Below are 25,368 nucleotides of genomic sequence, written 5' to 3'. Positions count from 1 at the left end.
GACGGGCGTGAAGGTGCCGGGTGGAGAGTGAGTGTGTCGCGTCATTTTGGAGGCTTGGCAGTCAGTGCAGGTTTTGGTCCATAGTCTGACGTCTTTGTTATTTCCCTCCCAAATGAAGCGGGACGTCATCAGGCGCTGCGAGGCTCGAATGCCAGGATGAGAGAGGTCGTGAAGCTGACGGAAGGCCTGGTAGCGGTGTCGCTGTGGCAGGTAGGGACGGATGGTGGCCGTGGAGACGTCAGCGTAGAGAGTGACCTTGGTGCCTGGGAGTGTGATTTTCTTCACTTTAAGCGCCGGGTTGTCCAGAAGCTTCTCCAGCTCTGCGTCGCCGGACTGATCGGCGGCTATGGCGGCGTAATCAAGTGAAGAGGACGGCACAGCGGTAATGTTGCGGGAGAGGGCGTCAGCTGGAGCGTTGTCTGCACCTTTGATGTACCGGATGTCAGTGGTGAACTGCGAGATGTAGTCCATGTGGCGAAGTTGGCGTGGAAGGTTGTAGTGAGGGGCTTGTGGTCGGTGAACACGTGGAAACGACGGCCTTCAATGAAGTAGCGGAAACGTTTGACAGCCTTGAAGATGGCGAGAAGTTCCCGGTCGTAAGCGCTGTACTTGGCTTCAGACTTGGAGAGCTTACGGGAGAAGAAGGCGATCGGCTTCCAGGCGTTGTCGACAAACTGTTGTAGGACAGCACTAGTCCCAGTGTCGGAGGCGTCTGTTGCTATGGAGATCTCCGCGTCATGGGCAGGGAAGGACAGCATGACTGTGTCGCTGAGAGCCTCCTTAGCAGCGAGAAAGGCGGCGTCAGCGTCCGGAGACCAGGCAAGAGTGACAGACTGGCCACGCTTGCAGGGCTTCACCATGGCGTAGAGGGGCTGGAGCATGAGAGAGCAGTGTGGGACGACGCGGTTGTACAAGTTAACCATACCCAGGAATTCCTTGAGTTGGCGCTGGGTGGACGGCTTCGGGAACTACTGGATGGCTTCAGTTCTTGAGTTGAGTGGAGCGATGCCCTGTGGAGTAACAGTGTGGCCAAGGAAGGTGAGGGAAGTAACACCGAACTCAGACTTGTCCACGTTGATCTGTACTCCGTAGTCTTGCAAGCGGGTGAGGACCTGGTGAAGGTGCTGTTTGTGAGAGGCTTCATCCGGGCTAGCGATGAGTAGATCCTCTATGTAGGCGAAGCAGAAGGGTAAGCCGCGGAGAACTTCGTCGATGAAGCGTTGAAAGGTCTGGGCCGCATTCATGAGTCCAAACGGCATCCTGACGTATTCAAAGAGACCGAAGGGCGTGATGACGGCAGTCTTCGGTATGTCGTCAGGATGGACTGGAATCTGGTGAAAGACCTTGACGAGGTCCACACGTGAAAAGATGGTGGAACCGGCAAGTTGGGACGAGAATTCCTGGATATTTGGCGCCGGGTATCTGTCCATCTTAGTGCGCGAGTCAAGGGCTCTGTATGTCGCCGTTCTTCTTGTGGACGACGTGGAGGGCTGATGACCAGTTGCTGCTGCTGGGCCGTACAATACCTTGACGCAACAGAGACTCGAACTCGACCTTGGCTTGACGGTAGCGTTCAGGAGCTAAGCGACGGGCCTTGGCGTGTACTGGAGGTCCTGTAGTCTCGATGTGATGCGTAACGTGGTGTTTGACGGGCACGCTGGCTGAATAGCGCTGTGTCAGCGTGGGAAAGGACTTGAGCAGGGCAGCGAACTGGTGGTCCTTGTGAACGACGGCGAGTTGCGAGCTGTCACCTGGTTCTGGTTGAGCATTGGAGAAGATGGAAGTGAGCGGGTCAACCTACCTCCGTCCTTTGACGTCGACTAAGAGGTTGAAGTGCCTTAGGAAGTCAGCTCCGAGGATTGCCTGCGAGACGTTCCCGACGTAGAAGGTCCATTCAAAGCAACGTCGTAGGTAAAGATCCACTTGCATGGTGTGTCGCGAGTAGACAGGTATTTTGGTACCGTTGGCAGCGTACAGGTGCAAGAGTGGAGGTAGAGTTCGCTGACTGGCGGTTGCTGGGATAATCCAAGAGGGCGGTGGTAAATCCAGGAGGCGGTGGTTAATCCAGGGGGCAGCTAGTAATCCAGGGGGGTGTCACACTGTGTCTGCGTGTACACTGAGTCTGTGTGTGGCGTGAACACTGAGTCTGTGTGTGGCGTGTACACTGAGTCTGTGTGTGGCGTGTACACTGAGTCTGTGTGTGGCGTGTACACTGAGTCTGTGTGTGGCGTGAACACTGAGTCTGTGTGTGGCGTGTACACTGAGTCTGTGTGTGGCGTGTACACTGAGTCTGTGTGTGGCGTGTACACTGAGTCTGTGTGTGGCGTGTACACTGAGTCTGTGTGTGGCGTGTACACTGAGTCTGTGTGTGGCGTGTACACTGAGTCTGTGTGTGGCGTGTACACTGAGTCTGTGTGTGGCGTGTACACTGAGTCTGTGTGTGGCGTGTACACTGAGTCTGTGTTGCGTGTACACTGAGTCTGTGTTGCGTGTACACTGAGTCTGTGTTGCGTGTACACTGAGTCTGTGTTGCGTGTATATTGAGTCTGTGTGTGGCGTGAACACTGAGTCTGTGTGTGGCGTGTACACTGAGTCTGTGTTGCGTGTACACTGCGTCTCCGTGTGCCGTGTACACTGAGTCTGTGTGTGGCGTGTACACTGAGTCTGTGTGTGGCGTGTACACTGAGTCTGTGTGTGGCGTGTACACTGAGTCTGTGTGTGGCGTGTACACTGAGTCTGTGTGTGGCGTGAACACTGAGTCTGTGTGTGGCGTGTACACTGAGTCTGTGTGTGGCGTGTACACTGAGTCTGTGTGTGGCGTGTACACTGACTCTGTGTGTGGCGTGTACACTGAGTCTGTGTGTGGCGTGTACACTGAGTCTGTGTCTGTGTGTGGCGTGACACACAGACTCAGTGTTCACGCCACACACAGACTCAGTGTACACGCCACACACAGACTCAGTGTTCACGCCAGGGGGCACAAAGAAGATTAACGAGAACAAGAAAAGTTAAGAGTAATACGTGTACGATATTACATATTTACCTGAATTTACTTTCATTAAGTTGGGTTAAGTTTGTTTGGCAGATAACTGACCAATTCTTTGTTAGATACAGCATGCAAATATTACCTAACAGCCCTAATAGCTCATGAAAAAATACGAAAATACCCACCCTCACTTAACAAACAACTGATCGCCTCACGTCCAAAGACACGAACGTCATTTGCATCTACATCTACATCTTCTCTCAAAACATCTTATTATCGGCGAGATTAGTGTTTCATTCACTGAAATTTATTGACTATTTATATAAGTCTGGTATTAAAGTTTTGGGGGACAACAAGTCGATGGCTTTGTCTTTCAGTTCTTGCGTGGACACCATGCAAATATTTTCCTTATAATTTACCGAATTTAACCTCATTCATAACAAAAAGTAATTATATTCCACTCAGAATTAGTTTAATTTATACATACCTGATGCAGTTTGTGAAATCAAGGTGAGGAAGCAGATTCACTTAGCGCTATCAGCAGAGGTGTTGTTGCCAATGCTCCACGTTCCTCGAAAATACGTGTTGTTGGTGTATAACAGTACGATGGCTCAGCTGATTTAAATTCCGTTAGCCACTCGTAGATGCTGGACACACTAGTTACTTCAATAGGAGCAGATTTCAATGATATAACATTTTCTTTGTGGTAAAGTTTGTTTAGGCTGTTCTTGTGGCTCTTTTTTTTTTTTTTTCAATATCCGAGGGGGGGGAGGGGTTATCAGATTAATACTGTGCAGCATTCCCACAGCACATGCGTTTTACTCATACTAATAGTAACTTACATTTTGAATTTAAAATGAAATTTGCTGGTTGAACAGCTAGGATGGTTCCCTTGGACACACACACATACACACACACACACACACATACACAAATAATAATAATAATAATAATAATAATAATAATAATAATAATAATAATAATAATAATAATAATAATAATAATAATAATAATAATAATAATAATAATAATAATAATAATAATAATAATAATAATAATAATATAAAAAAGTAAATAAATAAATAAATAAAATAAATAAAATTAAATTAAATAAATAAACGAATGAAAAATAAACTGATAAATGAATAAACATCTGAATAGATAAAATTAAAATAAATATATAAGTTCTTGATTTTAGTACTGGCATGCTGATAATACCTCAGGTTCGGGAGAAAAGTACAATATCTATATATTTCAACAACATGGATAATTACTTTTCATCATTTGCATTCTGAAGAAAAGCGTTTCCCGGTACATCCTTACAAACACTCCGCTCTGCAACTCATCGCTTACTCAGGCAGACACACGCCCTTGCTCTTTTTCTTGTTTCAAGCTGCCTCGGAGGTGCAGTACCAGTGTTTAGAGTATACCGCAGATTTTTATATTTGTATATTTTTGCTATGCCGTGAACAGGATTTTTTTCTTAATTTTCCATAAGAGGAAGCACAACAGCGGCTCTCCGATGCGCCTCGACTACATTGCCCCGTGCATGGACTGACTTATTGGGGAAAGCAAGAGAAAGGCCATTGAAAGCTGTCACCTCCAAGTTAAGCTATGGAACGTTTCTCTTTCAGCGAGAAATGCAGCTCAACAAATAAGGGCATCCCGAAAAAGAACGCTGAAACACTGGGATGAAACCTACAGCATGGATCTTTTTCCTCGAACGCTTCTTGTATGGTTCGAGTTTTGGTTGCAGCAGAGAAAGGGTCACAAGACAGTATGCCTCACCCACAATGAACCGGCGGCCTTCTCTACGGCACAGTACACCATGACTGCTCTTCGGAGGGACTGACTGTCTCGAGATCCGCTGATCGAGGTGGCTGCCCCTTCACTCCTCTTCCTCGCGATCTCCCTGCAGCACCTTCCCTTCACCTTGCGGTAAAACTTTCTCCCTTCTCCCAGAGCACTTTCATTTATAAATGCGTGGCCGAGATGAATGACAGATAAGAATGATGTAAGACTGTGGCCTTTCTTTCTCACACACAGTCCACCCTGCCTCGATTCCATATGTCCTTGGTGAAAACATTTATAATACTTTAAGGGAGGATTTGGAAGGGTAAAGTAGGAGAATATGTAAGACCAGATGTGGGTAGGTATTCCGATTAATAAACAAATGGAAAGTTAGACTAGATGACTATTCGGATATGTGAGAAAATGGTATTTTGGAAGCGCGAAAGGAGAGGAGTGTTGTAAAAGAAACTACCGACTATACTTTCAAATAATTTATCATCGAGTGTTGAGACTGTAACTGTGTAACTATTGGATACCACGAAAATAAAAGAATTGAAAGGTTGTGCAATGGTGATGTCGCTAGAGACGAGAAATAAATGACACACACACACACACACACACACACACACACACACACCTAATATGACAGCAGACAACACAGGAGGCGGGGAGCACGCTCTGAAGACATAGTTTACCCCAAGGACGTATTGTAATGCGGGACGGCGAGGCAAGTAAAACCCCGGGATGGTAATGTATCAATCAATCACTAGGGGTATAAGCCGGGGGGTTGCGTCGCCTTGCTCACCCTATGACGCCATTTCCGCGTTGTGTTGGGGGTCCTATTGACAAATCTCCATGCATACCAATTTCCTATCATCAGTACCGCATGGCAGAATCCATCGACTTGCTCAAGCCACGAGCTCTGTGGGCATCCCCTTGGCCTCCTCCACTCGATATAATGTATCTTACAGAAACAACCCAGGTCCGAGTTATGGGTAGCGTGCCACATACCCGCATAGCCGGAGTTGGTTTTCACGGATTATGCAGGTAATAGGCCTCGATTCAGTCTCACGGAGTGATCATTGTCTTGACACAAAATTGATTACAGTAGTATACTATGATTCTGCATAGGCATTTATTACCAAAGGCATAATTATGTATACTGACACTCTAAGTACCCTCTACCTACGACATGTAAGTTAATCTAGAATATAAAGACTGGATTTTATCGGAACGGGGCGAAGATGATTAGCAAAGTTAGGGAAGGGCATCATCACTTCAGTCTGCTTCGGGCGATTCATTCTCCAACGACTAATCGCTTCTCATTTCTTCTTTTACATCCGTTCCTCTTTCTCCCCTCTTCCTATTCCATACCTTCTCATTTCTTCCTTTCCATCCGTTCCTCTTTCTCTCCCCTCTTCTTTTCCCATACTTTCTCATTTCTTCCCTCATTTCTCTCCTCGTCCCTTCCCTTCCATACCTTAGCCCTTTCTTACTTTTTAACGTGCAATTGTTTTTTATGTTTGCTGTCCTTGATGTTAGTGGTGGTGCATGGTATTTTGTCGTCGTAGTAGTAGTAGTAATTTAGGGAGGCGGTAGCTGAGTCGTTAGAGTGACGGCGCCGCGTTCAGGAGGACGCGAGTTCAATCCCCGCCACCAAGCTGGGATTTTTCAGCCGCCGCCGAGTGGCTTAAAACTATCCACATGCTGTCCAGAAGACCACCTATCAACCCAGACTCTAGATTCTAGGATTAAAGATGAGCTCCGGGAGGGCAGCATGAGCCAATGCAAGATGGCGCCACTATGAACACTCGCCTGCGCCAGAACGGGCTGGGCCGACCATCAGGGCCCACCGGGAAGAAGCCTTGGGCCGACCGGCCCCACCGGGAAGAAGCCTTGGGCCGACCATTAGACCCCACTGGGAGGAAGCCTTGGGCGGACCATCAAGCCCCACCGGGAAGAAGCCTTGGGCCGACCATCAGGATCCACCGGGAAGAAGCCTTGGGCGGACCATCAGGCCCCACCGGGAAGAAGCCTTGGGCCGACCATCAGGCCCCACCAGGAAGAAGCCTTGGGCGGACCATCAGGCCCCACTGCGAAGAAGCCTTGGGCGGACCGTCAGGCCCCACCGGGAAGAAGCCTTGGGCCGACCATCAGGCCCCACCAGGAAGAAGCCTACCGGCTCAATAGGCCGCGACGTAAAAAAAAAAAAAAAAAAATAGTAGTAGTAGTAGTAGGTAGTACTAGTACCTATATAGTAGCAGTTGATTTTGATGTTCTTTTCTTATCGTTGCTGTTGCTGCCGTTGTTTTTGCTATAGTCGTCATATCGTCGTCGTCGTCGTTGTAATTGTTGTTGTTGTTGTAGACGTTTGTTGTTTACTTGCAACAATATATTATCAATCAATCAATCGATCGTTATGTCGTCGTCGTCGCCGTTGTAATAGGCATAGTACGTAGTAGTAGTAGTAGTAGTTGTAGTTGTTGTTGTTGTTGTTGTTGCCAAGTGTTCAAGTCAATTATAACCAATTTTCAATATTTTATGGACATATAAGGAATTATTAAGGTTACAGTAGTGATTTTAGTAGTTTTATTTCAAAATACAAGATTGCCCCAGTGGTGGCCGCCACGCGCCCCGACCGTCTGTCAGCTGCGGCGTCGCAGAGCAATCAACTTTTCACACCACAGAAAAAATAATAGAAGAATCACTACTTTTTGGTGAACAAAGCATCAAAGACATACAAGAAAGAAAAGAATATATTAAAACTATCTGGAAAACAAGACACAGAAAACACAGGAACTGCAGCACAACTAAAGAAACAGCCTAGTGGGAGCCGATGTCAAGGCTTATCCCACGCCTACTACTGAACTGAGCTGAGGAGAAGAAAAACGAGCGGTGAGTGGCGGCCGTGAGGCGCTGGCCCTGGATTTATCAACAGTACCAGACGGCACACGTTTTGGAGTACACTAATGATTCGTTGAAAATATCTGTCATTTAGTTTATCTATGTTTTCCTCACAGTCAACTTCTGCAAGTTCCTTCATGGGACTAGCAAGTACTTTAGGGTATCAGTCACTCCGGCCCCCAGTCACTCCGGCCCCCAGTCACTCCGGCCCCCAGTCACTCCGGCCCCCAGTCACTCTGACCCCCAGTCAATCCGGCCCCCAGTCACTCCGGCCCCCAGTCAATCCGGCCCCCAGTCACTCCGGCCCCCAGTCACTCCGGTCCCCAGTCACTCCGGACCCCAGTCACTCCGGACCCCAGTCACTCCGGACCCCATTCACTCCGGTCCCCAGTCACTCCGACCCCCAGTCACTCCGGCCCCCAGTCACTCCGACCCCCAGTCACCTGACCCCAGTCACTCCGGACCCCCGTCACTCCGGACCCCAGTCACTCCGGACCCCAGTCACCTGACCCCAGTCCTCCGGCCCCCAGTCCGGACCTGGACCCCAGTCACCGGACCCTCCACCACTGGCCCTCCACCCTAGTCACCCCGGATGGCCTCCCACCCTAGTCACCCCGGATGGCCTCCCACCCTAGTCGGCTTTTATGATGGTCATTATAGTTGCTATACTAGTACCACCTCTGGAAGTCATCTGAGGTGCTGGATAGAAGGGGGAATTCCCTTTCCTGCGTGCTGCCATGTAACCCACAAAACCTAAACTGTGTTTAGTATTTACCACTCCTGTATGAACGTAAAGTACTCTGTAAAGATATAATTATTTAATAAGGGTACGTTATGTTTTAAAAAAAAATTTTTGTGTGTGTGTGTAAAATATGAATGATGATACTATATAAACACCACTGCACTTGGCACGATTGCTTTACAACGGTGTTTTTTTGACAGTGTACCTTCCCTAGGTTTCCCCGGGTACACAGTTATCCACCAGCCCGAAAGAAAAGATGAATAGCTGGGTGAGCTCCACGCTGACTGCCCAGGTTGGGATTCGAACCCAGGACCATGGATTCGTAGTTCGGCACACACCACTAGACCATGGAGGCATAAAAGAAATAGCCACGGGGTGAAAAATTTGCTATATGAGGACAGACCTTTGCATCTAATACAGCCAATGTCAACAAGATGAGAAAGCAATTACAACAAGCAAATGAACTGAAGTTGCGGTAAAATTCTAGTGTTTGCCCACTCCCCCCTCCCCCCCAAACAAGCCTGGGGACCTGGTGGGAATGCGGTGTTTCGGGTGGGGGACACGAAATCCGTCGCATTCGCGTATTTCTTTAGTGTGTGTGTGTGTGTGGGGGGGGGGGGGGGAATAAAACTCCCTAGATCTAGGGAAACTCCCTAAATTCAGGGAATTTTTCCTCCCACCACCACTAAAATAAGCGTTTGCGACGAATTTAGTGTTTTCCATACGAAAACCACGCACTCAGTGGATCCCCAAGCTTGTTTTGGGAGAGAAGCGTAGTGAACCCACCAAACGATGCTCACCTCACCATCTGGCGAGACACCGGCGGCCATCTTTGCTCACATAAACCGCCTCCACCACACTCATGCCCTCTCACTAGTAGGTTGTCACCTCATCGCAAGGTTTCTGTCCTCCAAGTAGAGTCCGTGGCACCAAACACAGTGTATCTTCATTGTTTATCACTGACACAAGTAAAACCACCGGCTAGCCGGGATCCATCTAACACCGCGCCTTTAACAGTACTGCGGCTTGTGCAGGAAGTGCAGGCTCTCGAACCTCTTGCCCGAGCTGTTCGAACACGTGAATCCTTACAGACCGGATTTTGAATCTGCTTCACGGGCTCGTATTCTCAGTATACAAGTTGATTGTGGATATTGACTCCGCGCCTCCAGAATACGATAATACGCCTCCATATATCATAGTAAAAAAAAAAAAAAGTACTTATAAGTAAAGAAGCCGAATTAATCCCCTTTCCCCAACGATCATGGGGGACCTGCGTGAACTCTAGGTATTTGGGTGGGGGAGCATATTTAAACTACTCCAACCGAACTTTACGACCTGCCCTCGACCCCCCTGCTAACCAAGGGGGGGGCTGCGCCTCCCTGGACCCCCCCTCTTAAAGGTGCGTGTTCTAAAAAAAAATAACCACGCGTGGTGGACCTGGTCTCACATGCGTGGGCTAATGGCTAACTAAGCGTACCATCGCTAACCAAGCGTACCATCGGTAATAGTATTAGGTAAACGTGCGTGTTCTAAAAAAAATAATAACCACGCGTGGTGGACCTGGTCTCACATGCGTGGGCTAACGGCTAACTAAGTGTACCATCGCTAACCTAGCGTACCATCGAAAATAGTATTAGGTAAAGGTGCGTGTTCCAAAAAAAAATAATAATAAATAACCACGCGTGGTGGACCTGGTCTCACCTAGCGTATCATTGCTAACCGGATCGTTGGCAACGCTGCTCATATTGCAATGGCGTCGCCATGTAAACACATCGTCCGTATGTATAATATGCCCTTAAGTACAATATGGAGGCGTAATATCGTATTTTCGAGGTGCGGAGTGATTTTCAATAATTACCTTGCCTGGTTTCCGTACGTTGTAAAAAAAACCCGGAATGTATGAAATTTCCCTACATCTAAGTAATTGTAAGGAATTTCCCTACATCAAGGGTATTTTTCAACCCCTCATAACTCAAAAAACTAGGCATTTGCGACGCATTTCATGTTTACCACCGCATTCCCCGAAGTCTCAATGGCCCCCTATATAGCTATTTTTGGTTGCGAGGGGTGAGTATGGGCAAACACTAGAATAATACCCACATGCCACCCTTTTGGCCTTCTCCTTCCTTCCTCTCTTCATACACCCTGCCACAGTCAATCCCCCACAACACAGCTTCAAAAGTGTTTACTGCTGCATGTTGGCCTTGGTCTGGGCGACGCCCAGTTTCCCATCTGTCAGGTTTGCCTTTGGCGCACCTGAAAGGCGCGATGTCGCTCGTGAAAATCCCAGTCTCAGTTATAGTATTATAGCCAAAGTGAGTTGAACACCGTGAACGGCTCTTTCCTCACCTGAAAGGGGCGATGTCGACCGTGAGAATGAGCTCGCTCCCACAACCTAGGGCGAGGAAGGGGCGTTAGTCTCGGCCCCAAAACGTCTTGGTGTGACGTTACGGAATGACAAACTGATCGCAGGTTATCAGACAGGAGAGCTCTGGGAGTTTGCCTGTGTTAAGTGGAGTGCCACAGGGGTCTGTGCTCGGACCGGTCCTTTTCCTGGTCTACATTAACGACATTGTCTTCAGCATCGAGTCAACAGTGAGCCTGTTTGCCGACGACGCCAAAGTATACAGAGTGATGAAGGACAGAGACGATGCAGAAGCCCTTCAGCGTGACATGAAACGTTTGGAGGAGTGGAGTGCAAAGTGGTTACTCACCTTCAACACAGGCAAGTGCAAGACCATGCACATAGGGAACAGCGTACACCGAGCAGAATACCAGCTGAATGGCGTCAAGTTGGAGGAGTCGGACCGGGAAAAGGACCTTGGCATTATAGTGGCCAATAACCTCAAATCATCCAGTCACGTGGCAATGGTGGCTGCTAAAGCGAACAGCAGACTGGGCATCATCAAACGCAACTTCAGTGTGCTGGATAAGACCATCTTGCTGCCGCTATATCTCTCTAGTCCGGCCCATCTTGGACTACGGGGCCCAAGCGTGGTCCCCATACCTGGCAAAGGACATCCAGGCCTTGGAGAGGGTGCAGAGAAGGGCAACAAAGCTAGTACCAGGCATTGCCCAGCTGCCATACGAAGAGCGCTGTAAGCACCTTGGCCTCCAGACGCTACAAGAGAGAAGAGTGAGGGGTGACATGATCCAGACATACAAGCTCCTGCATGGCTACGAGGACGTCCCCCTCACCAGATTCTTTCAACTCAACACTCACCGACTGCGGGGCCACTCCTACAAGCTGAGTAAACCAGACCATTGGCGAACCACAATGAAGGGAAACTGGTTTGTCATTAGAGTTATAGACCCGTGGAATAAGCTCTCAGATAATGTGGTATCTGCCCCTTCAATAGCCAGTTTCAAATTGCGGTATGACAGGCACTTGGATCAGGGGCATGAGGCTAACAGGTCTTAGAGGTGGGGAACACCAAAAGAAGTCACTTCTTATTCCCCCACTATCCATTCATAGGTAAGCATTCATAGGTAAGCATTTAATAACACGAGGGAAGGAAAGGGAAGGGGAGGGAGGGATGGAGGGGGGAGGAGAGAGAAGAGGGAGGGAGAAAGGTATGATGGAAGGGAGAGCTGAGCGAAACTGTAGGGATTCAGCCGCGCTGTGTGTGTGCGTGTGTGTGTGTGTGTGTGTGTGTGTGTGTGTTGCTTTGTTTTTAGCAGAAAAGAGTCATAGGCAAATCCTGGCAGGCGAACATAATTTACAATATCCAACCTCCACTGAGTGTGTGCGTGTGTGTGTGTGTGTGTGTGTGTGTGTGTGTGTGTGTGTGTGCGTCTATGGGAGAGAGGGAAAGAAAGATAAGACGCCGGGAACAGGTGGGCGGGACATATTCCAGCCAGGTCATTAACCTAATGTCTTTAACCTTTTCCGTGATTATAATCTTGTGGTCATTCGATCCCTAGTTCCCCGCGATCTTATCTTAACTCTTCAATTACCCCCTCTTCCGTCACCCACCCTCCCCGCTGGGCACCCCCACTCCCGTCACCCCCCCCCCCCCGCTTCCGTACGCTAGCCCGAGAGGGTGGTGGGGGGTGAGGGGGGGTGAAGAGGTGAAAGATGTGTGGGGGGTGAGGGGGGGTGAAGAGGTGAAAGATGTGGGGGGGGGGAGGGGGGGACCAGCTACCCCCTCTTCCGTCACCCCCCCGCTGATCCCCCCAACCCCCACTTCCAGCTACCCCCACTAATGTACATTTGTTACTACTCATGTGCCCTGATGCACACCCAGCACCGCTGTCCCTCAGCGGCTACCGTGTTTATCATTTATCATGTGCCCTGATGCACACCCAGCACCGCTGTCCCTCAGCGGCTACCGTGTTTATCATTTATCATGTGCCCTCATGCACACCCAGCACCGCTGTCCCTCAGCGGCTACCGTGTTTATCATTTATCATGTGCCCTCATGCACACCCAGCACCGCTGTCCCTCAGCGGCTACCGTGTTTATCATTTAGCATGTGCCCTGATGCACACCCAGCACCGCTGTCCCTCAGCGGCTACCGTGTTTATCATTTATCATGTGCCCTGATGCACACCCAGCACCGCTGTCCCTCAGCGGCTACCGTGTTTATCATTTAGCATGTTAGTAGAGTTCTTACGGGCCAAAAAAACGCTTTCGCTCCACCAGACGTGATGCAAGCGTGGACATGGCCTTATCTTACGTAATTTAGGGCACCGATTTCAGAAATCATCCGTCCAAGCATCATTCTCCTGTCAGTAGAGCAAGACCTTTAATTTACCACTAATCACTATACATATTCATATATATATATAGATATATATATATATATATATATATATATATATATATATATATATATATATATATATATATATATATTCTGTCAGCATGGCGGTTTTGGATGGATGGGTGCGTTTTCATTGATCTTGTACTATGTGGTCAAGTACTGTCAGAGTTGTGTTCTGAGACGTTCAGTCCTCACCGTAAATGGATGCTCTGTTGCCTGCGATGAAAAACATCCAAGAGAATAACTATAACATCTGCTACAATGTGTTAGTAAACACTTTTCTAACACTGTTGCCCGAGTCAAAGATGTCACGAGACAGTTCCCGTCCATGTTCCCGTCACCCTTCGGAAGGTGAAACCAAAGCTGGTTAGCAGCTTCAGAAAGGAGGAGGAGGAGGAGGAGGAGAGGTGGGGTAGTGTCGTCATGAAGGAGAGCATGTTTTGAAAGAGTACTTACTGTACTGAAAGATTCTGCAGCCCCCCTCCCTCCAACCCACACACACACGGACACACGTTACACATCTCTGCAATCTTTCCTTGTGGGCGTGGGTGCGGGTGGGTGGGTGTACGAGAGAGAGAGAGAGAGAGAGAGAGAGAGAGAGAGAGAGAGAGAGAGAGAGAGAGAGAGAGAGAGAGAGAGAGAGAGAGAGAGAGAGAGAGAGAGAGAGAGAGAGAGAGAGAGAGAGAGAGAGAGAGAGAGAGAGAGAGAGAGAGAGAGAGAGAGAGAGAGAGAGAGAGGGGGGGGGTCAGAGTAACAAGGGTGAGCAAGGAATCCACAATACCAGCGGGAATAGCGATTATTATCCACAGTCAGAGTAGGAACAAGGACTGTCTTCCTCATGCCTTCCCATCGTCCACGCCGCACACACCCATAGCCAGTCCCATGCGTTCTGAGGGGGGGGGGGGTGGTGAGGGAGCCCCCTTTCGCCACTGAAGGTAGACGTGAACCTACCTACCCACCTACCCACCTACCTTCCCACTTACCTACCCACCTACCTACCTACCCACCCACCTACATACCCACCCACCTACATACATACATACATACAGACAGACATATAAACATACAAACATACATATACACATACAAACATACATACAGACAAACATATATATATATATATATATATATATATATATATATATATATATATATATATATATATATATATATATATATATATATATATATATATATATATATATATATATATATATATATATATATATATATATATATATATATATATATATATATATATATATATATATATATATATATATATATATATATATATATATATATATATATATATATATATATATATATATATATATATATATATATATATATATATATATATATATATATATATATATATATATCAAAGTCTTCCTATAATCTGTCTGTCGATGTCTCCCTCTGCAACAAGGGTGTAGGGAACGAAACACATTCTCATGCCACACGCCATGACAACCGCGTGCAGTGACAATCAATGGAGACACTGGTTTTATCGCGAGGCTACACTTTACATGCCAATGCGGCGGTGGCAGGAGGGTATATGTGGCGGGGCAGCGGCGGGGCAGGCACATTTCTCTCTCCGTCAGTCTCCGCGGTGGTCGTGATGGTCAGCTCCACACAAGTAAGTGATTGGTTCGCGAACTCCACGGCTTCACGCCTGTTGCATCCATCTGAATGAGCGGGTTTATTGAGTGTGTGTTTCGTTTTTTATTAGTAACCATTCTGAGTTACTTATGAGTGACCATTCATCGAATGTGTGTGTTGCTAATATTCAACAGCTTATTGCGCTGTTGCTTTCGAGACGCGTTTATCCTTACGACGCGATATACTCTTGATCGCCAACCTTCTCTGAGTGAGCTTGGAGCTCACAAGTGACGGATCTTTGACTGAAGCCTCCAGCTAACCCACACACGGGAGGCGGGACACAACTCCCGGCTGACACCCGACACCCAGTCACTGCTAAGTGGACAGGGGCACGGATTAAAGGATATTGCCCATTCGTCTCCACTCCGCCCGGGAATCGAGCCCGGGACCTCTTGGTTGTGAGTCGAGCGCGCTAACCTCTACGGAGCTCCCCATCTGTGTGTGTGTGTGTGTAGGTGTGGGCGGGGGATGCTTAGCTTCAGCTCTTATCAAAAGTCGTTCCTTGAGTTTCCTATATTACGGATTGTCGACAGTTTATCCCCCCCCCTCCCTCATCAATGTGTGATATTATTATTATTATTATTATTATTATTATTATTATTATTATTATTATTATTATTATTATTATTATTATTATTATTAATATTATTATTATTATTATAATTATTATCATTATTATTATTATTATCATTATTATTATTATTCCCATTATCATCATCATTATCATCATTGTTGGTGATGGAGTTCTAAGTTTTAGCAGTAAGCTCAGTTGAAAGTACCAGTGTAGTTTCAAAATCGTCACTATAGATGTGTTGAAGCTATGATAGGAGCGTGACGGTGAGCGAAGATGAATTGCAAGCCTTTACTAATGGAAGAATTAATATACGAGACAGGTAGTTATAAAGGAAGGCTTTTGATTAACTATGAGTCCAAAGATCGATTCAATACACGAATATAATTGTGATTCAAAAGCTCGAGTTAAATACCTAATATATATATATATATATATATATATATATATATATATATATATATATATATATATATATATATATATATATATATATATATATATATATATATATATATATATATATATATATATATATATATATATATATATATATATATATATATATATATATATATATATAATTTGATTATATAACTTTTCTTTATTTTCTGCGAAACTCATCAATTTTTTTACGAAGATTAGTGCTTCCAAGGGGTATTTTTAAAGGGTTTTCAAACACCCAAGTCCGTTGTGAAATGAGGTAGAGTAGTAATACCGTTTCAGCATCTGTGATGAGAAGATGAAGTGGCGGGGGTGTCTGTCTGTGTTACTTGGCAAGACTGTGACAGTGCTACTGGGGGGAGGGGGGGGGGGAATCAGAGCACACACTCACACACCTCTTCGTGGCGCAACAAGTAGAGCGTTGCGCTGCCAGGCTTCACGGTCTGCCAGGGCAGCGGTTCGAGCCAGCTCAGGTGGTATTCAGCTGACCAGGAGTGGTTGCTGGATGGGGTGTGGGGTGTGTGAGGTCCTGGCAGTACCCAGAGATCGACTAAATGAGCACTTGCTCTGTCGGGAGGGTACCTGCTGGCGATTACGAGTCCAACTCGCGATCAGGCCGTGGTGAATTACACACACACACACACACACACACACACACGGTATAAAGTAAACTATTACTGATGATGACTTTGCTGTAGAGCAGGGGTTCCCAACCTTTTTGTTCCTCTGTACCCCTTGGGCATTTTTATAGGTTCCCGTGTACCCCTAAAAAATTAGGATAGAAAAAAAACGATGAAATTGTAATATTTTGATATTAGTTTATAATGAAATCTGTATGTGTAGACTTATGATATAATTTAAATAACAGTTTTGCTTATTAGAATGAGGAAATTTAAAAAAAAAAACACTGGGGGTACATGTACCCCAGGTTGGGAACCCCTGGTGTAGATAATACAATTTACTGCTCCTAACCAAAACAAAAGCTGTATGGCCAGTGTTTCGCCTCTTCTCAATATCATCATGCGTTACACCACTGGGTCACAAAAAAAGCAACAACAAAACGAGAGAAAATAACAACTACAATAACAACAACAAAAAGAATAATAATAGCAACAACAACAACAACAACAACAACAACAACAAAAAGAATAACAATAGCAACAACAAAAACAACAACAGCAACTAATACTAATTATTTTACTATTATTTTCCACAGGCCGTGGTGGTGGTGGTAGCGATAGCAGTGGTGGTGGTGGCTCTACTACCGGAGACCGCCACCGGTATGCCCCAGCTGAAGAGTGAGAGGCGTAAACTCAGCCCCTACGCCCTCAGGAAGACTTATGATAATGTGAGTCACCTTCCGGAACAATACAGTTGGTTTCGTTATTCTCAGACGCTTCCGACTCTTATAACAGATATCTCCCAAGGCCGGAGAGATGATTAGTCTGTTTCTCAGGAGTTGTTGTTTTTTCCGCTTTCATGGTGCGGAAGCCTGGTCTTGTTAATCTGTCACTAGGCTCATAAGACTAGCCATGGAAATACGCACAACCTTTATGAAAGCCTTCCAAATGTCCGTGAGTGTGTAAGCCCCGATATATTTGAGAATTAGGGCCTCAACACCCATACTACTACTACTACTACTAATACTACTATTTTTCAAAATTTTACAACTGCCTCCATCCATTAGAGTTGCGTTGTGAGAGGTATCTTTTCTTATAGTCTTTCACAAAGCAATTCATTGGCCCCAGCCCGCCATTGACTATGGCCGACAAACATCTTTATTTAGTATTACAAACATTATTAAACAAATTGTTCTTAAGCTAACAAAAGCTTGTGGTTGATACGACTATCAACCTCCGTCGCCTCAAAGTCCAGGTCAGCAATGTGGGTGGTTTTGGGTGCAGGAGGACAGCCTACATCTCATCCAGGCGACCACAAAGCTTCTCGGCTGCTGTTTCTTATCCGCCACTGTTTCGGCGAGTCTTGCGGAAGCTCTGCAACCTTAATCACATCCCTCCCGACGTCGTGAATACTAACTATACTTCCTTCTTCATACGTTCTGTTTTCTCTTGTTCATTTCTTCTGTGGGATGCATCGAGGATCAGGTCTCTGTGGCAATAGGCCATGGGATCCAAGAACTACTACTAGGTACTACTATTACTACTGCTACTACTACTACTACTGCTACTACTACTTACTGCTACTACTATAACTGCTGCTGCTGCTATTGCTGATCAAAATTAAGCAAGGTGCCTCTTTTACAGTACCCCTTGAAGGGCTTCCTCCCCCACGTTCTCCCTTGCTGTTGGTATGGCTACGACACTGAAGGCCACTCCAGGTGAGTCTTTAGAGCTGAGAGAGAGAGAGAGAGAGAGAGAGAGAGAGAGAGAGAGAGAGAGAGAGAGAGAGAGAGAGAGAGAGAGAGAGAGAGAGAGAGAGAGACTCATTGCGGTCAATATACTTTTTTTTCCTGAATGAGCATTTCTCCAAAATATGCATGTTCTTGCGTGTTCTTCCTTATTCCGAAACATACCCCAAAACATTCCTACAGAGGGCACATCTGCTTCCAGTAATGACGGTGTTTCATTTCCAGGAACGGGCGGGACGTGTCGAAGCTCATCCCCAATATAGAGGAGATTCCAACAATGTAATACTTGGTGAGTCTCTCCTCTCCAGACGCCATCCCTGTAATATGAAGCAGTACTCGACTCTCTAACTCGACCATGTCAATACCAAAGAATGATGCAGTAAGGTCTCACAGCTAACGAGCAACAGGCACCAAAAACACGCGTTAGATGAGAATCAGTTAGACGTGAACTCGTTAAATGCAAGATTTTACTATAGGTATACTTTCCTTTACATTAACACAAGAGAAGATGGCGCCACTATAAACACCTGCCTGCGCCAATACGAGCTGGGGCCGACTACCATCCAGACCCCTAAAGCAAGCCTACCGGCGCTATAGGCGTAGACGTAAAAAAAAAAATGCATGCAGAAACTAACGAAAACTATAAAAGCACCTATTCAGATTCAAATATAATTATACAATGCTAATTCATAGGAACAGTTTTTTAGTAGTTCCTTCTTTTCATATTCAGCCTTTATAGAAATTCAGTAACTCATATTTACCTGCTTCCTTCTTTTTTCAGACTCGGCCTCGTCCCTCATGAGAACGCCAGCACCACAGGGAGGACCCTTCCGTCTGTGGTCAAGACGAGGCTGGTTTATTTTATAGTGAAACCAAATTGTCGAGTCCGTTTTGGCGTTGGCTCCCGCGGGTCCATTTCTCCCCTCTGCTCTGCCACACAGTCCCAACACCTATTTTTTTTCCTCTCATATGTTACCTATAGCTTACATATGAGAGGAAGGGATAGGTGTTGGGACTGCGTGGCAGAGCAGAGGAGAGGAAAGGACCCGCGGGAGCCTACGCCAGACCGGCCTCGACATATTTGGAAGACTATAGTATACTCTTATATTTAAGGGTTTAAAGTTATGAATGCACCTATTTTTATGTCAAATAAATTAATAACATTTATATAATGATGCAGAAAATATTACTGACCTTAAGACTGAAACCAAACTATTTAAAAACTGAAATGGTCACTACATTAAAATGACAGAGTATTTACTTGCTCCGTGAGTTAGGGAAAAGGATACCCATATAACACAGGAATCACGAGCAAAAAGTTGAGGAAATGTGAATGAAAATGATGTATCCCCATTGCGTCATATCATAAAAGTTCAGCCTCCCCTTATTGTGCAGCCCCCTAGCTTAGGCACTGGCCGTCGCTGGCATGAAACGGGAAGGAAGGAGCCTAGATGATGACTAGGTAAAGTTGGGGGCGTATGCCAAGATGCGCGTGACCTCGGTGGTTGTCTCCGTCACGTCAGCCTGTGTTGGGACATAGGGCAAGTGTGACATCTGGATTGCCAAAGTTTACCTCTCCTAGGTTTCCTTAGCTACACATTTATTGACCGGCCCAAATGGAAGTATGAACAGCTGGGTGGACTGCATGTTGACTGCCCAAGCCGAGATCGAAACCGGACCCTCGAGTTCGTAGTTAGCCAGGCTAAGCACTACACCACGGAGGCACTTTATTTTTAGTAGTAGTAGTAGTAGTAGTAGTAGTAGTAGTAGTAGTAGTAGTAGTAGTAGTAGTAGTAGTAGTAGTAATAGTAGTAGTAGTATCATCATTTTTGTTATTAATATTATTATTATTTTATTACCATTATTACATTAGTAGCGGCAGCAGTAGTAGATACAATAGTAGCAGAAGGTTAATAATAGTTGTAGTAGCAGAAGTAGCAACAGTAGTAGTAGCATTTTTCTTTATTAAAGGAGGCTTAAAACTAAGCCCACACGTGCCCCAAACTACTACTACTACTACTACTACTACTACTAACTACTATTTCTACCACTACTTCACGTCGCCTAACTGGAGTCATGAGTCAGGGAGGCCTGAGGTTTGGGGTGTAATACTCGACACCATTCCTGAGGTCACGCCGGTGACCTCGGCACTGGGGTTCGAACTTCGAACCGCCTCGCCCTGGCTCGTTACTGCCAACCACCACCTCCAAGGATAATCTGCTCAACCACCGAGCCCCTAAACGACTCAACCTAAACACCCAATTTTAGGTCTATTTCGGGGCACGAACGTCTGCATTTTAAACAGCTGTAGTCTGTATTTACCTCCCCCCCCCCCCCTTCCCATGGTCAGCGTGCGGGAGTGGTCACTAGTGGCAGCAGGGTCCCGCGCCAGAATTGGATAATCTTTTGTTTCTATAATAAAGGAAGAAGCTCAAGGGCAAGAATAAATAAAACTAAACAAAACGTCCCGCTATGCCCCTCTCCTGTGAATGAATGTAGAGATGAGTGGCCAAAAGAGAGGTTGCCAACCCATCTTAATGAAAGTAAAATCAGGTAAGTATGTAATATGCCCGTATTTTTACACATACAAAAAAAAAATTGGACAAGACTTAGTAAACTAGCACCGCTCTGGCAGAACTCAGAACCTCCTTGGCGTACATTGGAATATCATTCGATGGGGTAAACAGACGCCCACCGAAGAGACCAATGAAGATTGTGGAAACTGTGGGGTATAAAAGGATAATAACTGTTAAGGAATAAGGTAAGTGTATTGCAAGCTATGGGCATAATGACCATGCACACCGTTCTAACAGTCCTAACCTAACTGATATAGTACATGGCAGTTAGGACATTGTGCATGGCAGTGAGGACCTTATAGAGATATCCTTAACAATTCACTTTCATACGCCACAATTTCCACAACCTTAAATTCATATGTTTCCTCGAGCGCGTCTTTTTACCCGAATGTGCCCGAATGATACCCCATTGTACCCAAATGATACCCCAATGTAACCCAGTGAGTAGCTTTGTTGGTTGTAGCGAGTGTTCTCAAGTGCTAATAGGTTTCCGGATAGAGAAACTCAATATCCGTCACGAGGGGGGTTGGGGGGGGGGGGGAGGAGATTGCTCCTCACAAAACATACACAGCTCATTACGACAAGGACAACACATAGAATAGGTTTTTGTTTGTGTATGCGTTTGTGTGGATGTTGTACTTTGTGGATGATATAAGTGTTGATGTGTGTGTGTGGAACAATGTGTAAAAGGAATGTATAGCAGGACGAGGACGGACAGTAGAAGATTAACGAGAACAAGAAAAGTTAACAATGAAGACGCGATACAAGACAACGGAATACAATAACAAAATACATAGCTTGTGCTTCCGCACTCGTTTTCTTGGTGTCACTGAGGGGAAGAAGCACGAAGTTTCGAGCGGCGACTGCTACAAATATTCCCCCCCCCCAGTGACTTCAAAGAAGGAACGATATCTTCCTGGTGCGGGGATGCTGAGACGCAGACGGCGTTGTTTCGGCGACGGAGAGATGGGGCGCCTGGTCTGCGGCCAGCAGGTACGCCGGCTTGACCCTGTCTATGGAGACCGCGTCCTGAGAACCATGTTTGTCGATCGTGACAGTCTTTCTGGTCCGTCTCAGGACGCGGTAGGGTCCTTGGTAGGGCTGCTGCAGGGGCCGCCGGACGGCATCCACGTACACGAAGACGTGGGTGCAAGTGTCGAGGTCCTGGTTGACAAAGGTCTTCTTCGGGGAAGAGCGAGGCTGCACCGGCTGGAGGCTCCTCATGGCACCTTTGAGGCGGGCGGCGAAGTCCTGGACGCCGCAGGGGGTGGTGTCAGGTGTGGGCACCAGAAGTTCTCCTGGGAGCCGGAGGTTGGTGCCGTACACTAGTTCAACCGAGGAGTGGTGCAGGTCTTCCTTCAGGGAGGACCTGATGCCGAGGAGGACCAAGGGAAGAGCCAGGGACCAGTTGTCGCCTTGGGTGGAGGCCATGAGGGAGGATTTCAGCTGCCGATGGAAGCGTTCGACCATGCCGTTAGCCTGCGGGTGATAGCTTGACGTTCTGTAGCGGCGGATGCCGAGGAGGGTCATAACTTTATTCCACACGTTAGCCTCGAACTGGCCGCCGCGGTCTGAGGTGAGGCTGAGAGGGACGCCGAACCTGGAGACCCAAGTAGCGATGAAGGCGTGGGCGACGGCGTCCGTAGTGATATCAGCGATGGGGGCGGCCTCGGGCCAGCGTGTGAAACGATCCACGCAGGTGAGGATGTAGCGGTGGCCTGCGGAGGGTGGCAGAGGACCAATAAGGTCGATGTGGACATGGTCGAACCTCTCCGTGACGGGCGTGAAGGTGCCGGGTGGAGAGTGAGTGTGTCGCGTCATTTTGGAGGCTTGGCAGTCAGTGCAGGTTTTGGTCCATAGTCTGACGTCTTTGTTATTTCCCTCCCAAATGAAGCGGGACGTCATCAGGCGCTGCGAGGCTCGAATGCCAGGATGAGAGAGGTCGTGAAGCTGACGGAAGGCCTGGTAGCGGTGTCGCTGTGGCAGGTAGGGACGGATGGTGGCCGTGGTGACGTCAGCGTAGAGAGTGACCTTGGTACCTGGGAGTGTGATTTTCTTCACTTTAAGCGCCGGGTTGTCCAGAAGCTTCTCCAGCTCTGCGTCGCCATACTGATCGGCGGCTATGGCGGCGTAATCAAGTGAAGAGGACGGCACAGCGGTAATGTTGCGGGAGAGGGCGTCAGCTGGAGCGTTGTCTGCACCTTTGATGTACCAGATGTCAGTGGTGAACTGCGAGATGTAGTCCATGTGGCGAAGTTGGCGTGGAAGGTTGTAGTGAGGGGCTTGTGGTCGGTGAACACGTGGAAACGACGGCCTTCAATGAAGTAGCGGAAACGTTTGACAGCCTTGAAGATGGCGAGAAGTTCCCGGTCGTAAGCGCTGTACTTGGCTTCAGACTTGGAGAGCTTACGGGAGAAGAAGGCGATCGGCTTCCAGGCGTTGTCGACAAACTGTTGTAGGACAGCACTAGTCCCAGTGTCGGAGGCGTCTGTTGCTATGGAGATCTCCGCGTCATGGGCAGGGAAGGACAGCATGACTGTGTCGCTGAGAGCCTCCTTAGCAGCGAGAAAGGCGGCGTCAGCGTCCGGAGACCAGGCAAGAGTGACAGACTGGCCACGCTTGCAGGGCTTCACCATGGCGTAGAGGGGCTGGAGCATGAGAGAGCAGTGTGGGACGACGCGGTTGTACAAGTTAACCATACCCAGGAATTCCTTGAGTTGGCGCTGGGTGGACGGCTTCGGGAACTACTGGATGGCTTCAGTTCTTGAGTTGAGTGGAGCGATGCCCTGTGGAGTAACAGTGTGGCCAAGGAAGGTGAGGGAAGTAACACCGAGCTCAGACTTGTCCACGTTGATCTGTACTCCGTAGTCTTGCAAGCGGGTGAGGACCTGGTGAAGGTGCTGTTTGTGAGAGGCTTCATCCGGGCTAGCGATGAGTAGATCCTCTATGTAGGCGAAGCAGAAGGGTAAGCCGCGGAGAACTTCGTCGATGAAGCGTTGAAAGGTCTGGGCCGCATTCATGAGTCCAAACGGCATCCTGACGTATTCAAAGAGACCGAAGGGCGTGATGACGGCAGTCTTCGGTATGTCGTCAGGATGGACTGGAATCTGGTGAAAGACCTTGACGAGGTCCACACGTGAAAAGATGGTGGAACCGGCAAGTTGGGACGAGAATTCCTGGATATTTGGCGCCGGGTATCTGTCCATCTTAGTGCGCCAGTCAAGGGCTCGGTATGTTGCCGTTCTTCTTGTGGACGACGTGAAGGGCTGATGACCAGTTGCTGCTGCTGGGCCGTACAATACCTTGACGCAACAGAGACTCGAACTCGGCCTTGGCTTGACGGTAGCGTTCAGGAGCTAAGCGACGGGCCTTGGCGTGTACTGGAGGTCCTGTAGTCTCGATGTGATGCGTAACGTGGTGTTTGACGGGCACGCTGGCTGAATAGGGCTGTGTCAGCGTGGGAAAGGACTTGAGCAGGGCAGCGAACTGGTGGTCCTTGTGAACGACGGCGAGTTGCGAGCTGTCACCTGGTTCTGGTTGAGCATTGGAGAAGATGGAAGTGAGCGGGTCAACCTACCTCCGTCCTTTGACGTCGACTAAGAGGTTGAAGTGCCTTAGGAAGTCAGCTCCGAGGATTGCCTGCGAGACGTTCCCGACGTAGAAGGTCCATTCAAAGCAACGTCGTAGGTAAAGATCCACTTGCATGGTGTGTCGCGAGTAGACAGGTATTTTGGTACCGTTGGCGGCGTACAGGTGCAAGAGTGGATGTAGAGTTTGCTGACTGGCGGTTGCTGGGATAATATTGACATCAGAGCCGGTGTCAATCAGGAACTTAGTGTTGGAACGGCAATCATGAAGGTGGAGCAGCGCCGAGGGTTGGTGACGAGCGCTATGCTGCACTAGTGCTCGTCCTTGGAGTTTGACGCCTTGTAAGTGCACGGGGTGGTACACCTCGTGGCTTTCTCGCCGAAGTTGTTGTGGTACCAACAGAGTCCTGGGCTTCTCGAACGGGAGCGGCGCCGACGTCGGTGAGGAGTGGGGGAGCGAGAGCGGCGGCGATCGAGCCGCTCCTCAAGAGAGGTGACTTTCGTCGCGAACAGGGAGACTTGCTTGACGAGTTCGTCAAATTGAGTGGTCCTTTCGGAGGCGACGGAAGACACTGAAGAATTTAGTGGTCCAGGTAGAGTTGCCATGAATTCGTCTGCTAATTTGGCAATGGCGTCGGGCTTCAGGTCGTCCTTAACGCTAAAGAGGCTGCGCTGGACAGCAGGGGGCAGACGTTGGTAAAACAGCTGTCTGAACAAGTCAGGGTCGAAAGACTGGTACTTGTGGCCGAGCAGCTGCTTCATGCAGCGTAGGAGGTCCGTCGGTTTCTCATTACCCAACTCTTCTTTGGAGAGAAGTTCACGGAGGCGGGTGGCGACAGAAGACTGAAGGTGTTGGAGTATGGCAGTCTTCAGGTCTTCATAGGCATGATCGGAGTTGTAGGCTGAAGCGATGACGTCAGAGACTTGTGGAAGGACGTCGGCGGGCAGGAGGCTAACAGCGTGAGTGT

General features: G+C 47.7%; 1 protein-coding gene across 13 annotated transcripts in view; it reads left to right on the top strand.

Annotated features, from left to right (window-relative positions):
• The window catches only part of LOC127003748 (uncharacterized), a 107,828-nt gene that overhangs the window by 8,636 nt on the left and 73,824 nt on the right, over nt 1-25,368 (top strand). For 3 of the 13 annotated variants that reach the window (XM_050870747.1, XM_050870746.1, XM_050870748.1), the window contains exons 1-3: nt 14,699-14,831; nt 17,086-17,217; nt 18,134-18,207. The exons of 2 other annotated variants lie outside the window; for them this stretch is intronic. In XM_050870747.1, coding sequence (XP_050726704.1) covers nt 14,751-14,831; nt 17,086-17,217; nt 18,134-18,207 — 287 coding nt within the window. In that variant the 5' untranslated portion in view covers nt 14,699-14,750. Of the gene's footprint in view, nt 1-14,673; nt 14,832-17,085; nt 17,218-18,133; nt 18,208-18,462; nt 18,622-19,018; nt 19,413-25,368 lie in introns of those variants that run through there. 8 more of the 13 variants (XR_007757378.1, XR_007757379.1, XM_050870745.1 and 5 more) reach the window with 6 other exon arrangements.

This window comes from Eriocheir sinensis, chromosome 26 (genome assembly GCF_024679095.1).
Source record: "Eriocheir sinensis breed Jianghai 21 chromosome 26, ASM2467909v1, whole genome shotgun sequence".
Classification (NCBI taxonomy): Eukaryota; Metazoa; Arthropoda; class Malacostraca; order Decapoda; family Varunidae; genus Eriocheir; species Eriocheir sinensis.
Note: the sequence above shows the minus strand (reverse complement) of the source record. Positions and strands in the feature narration are given on the sequence as shown.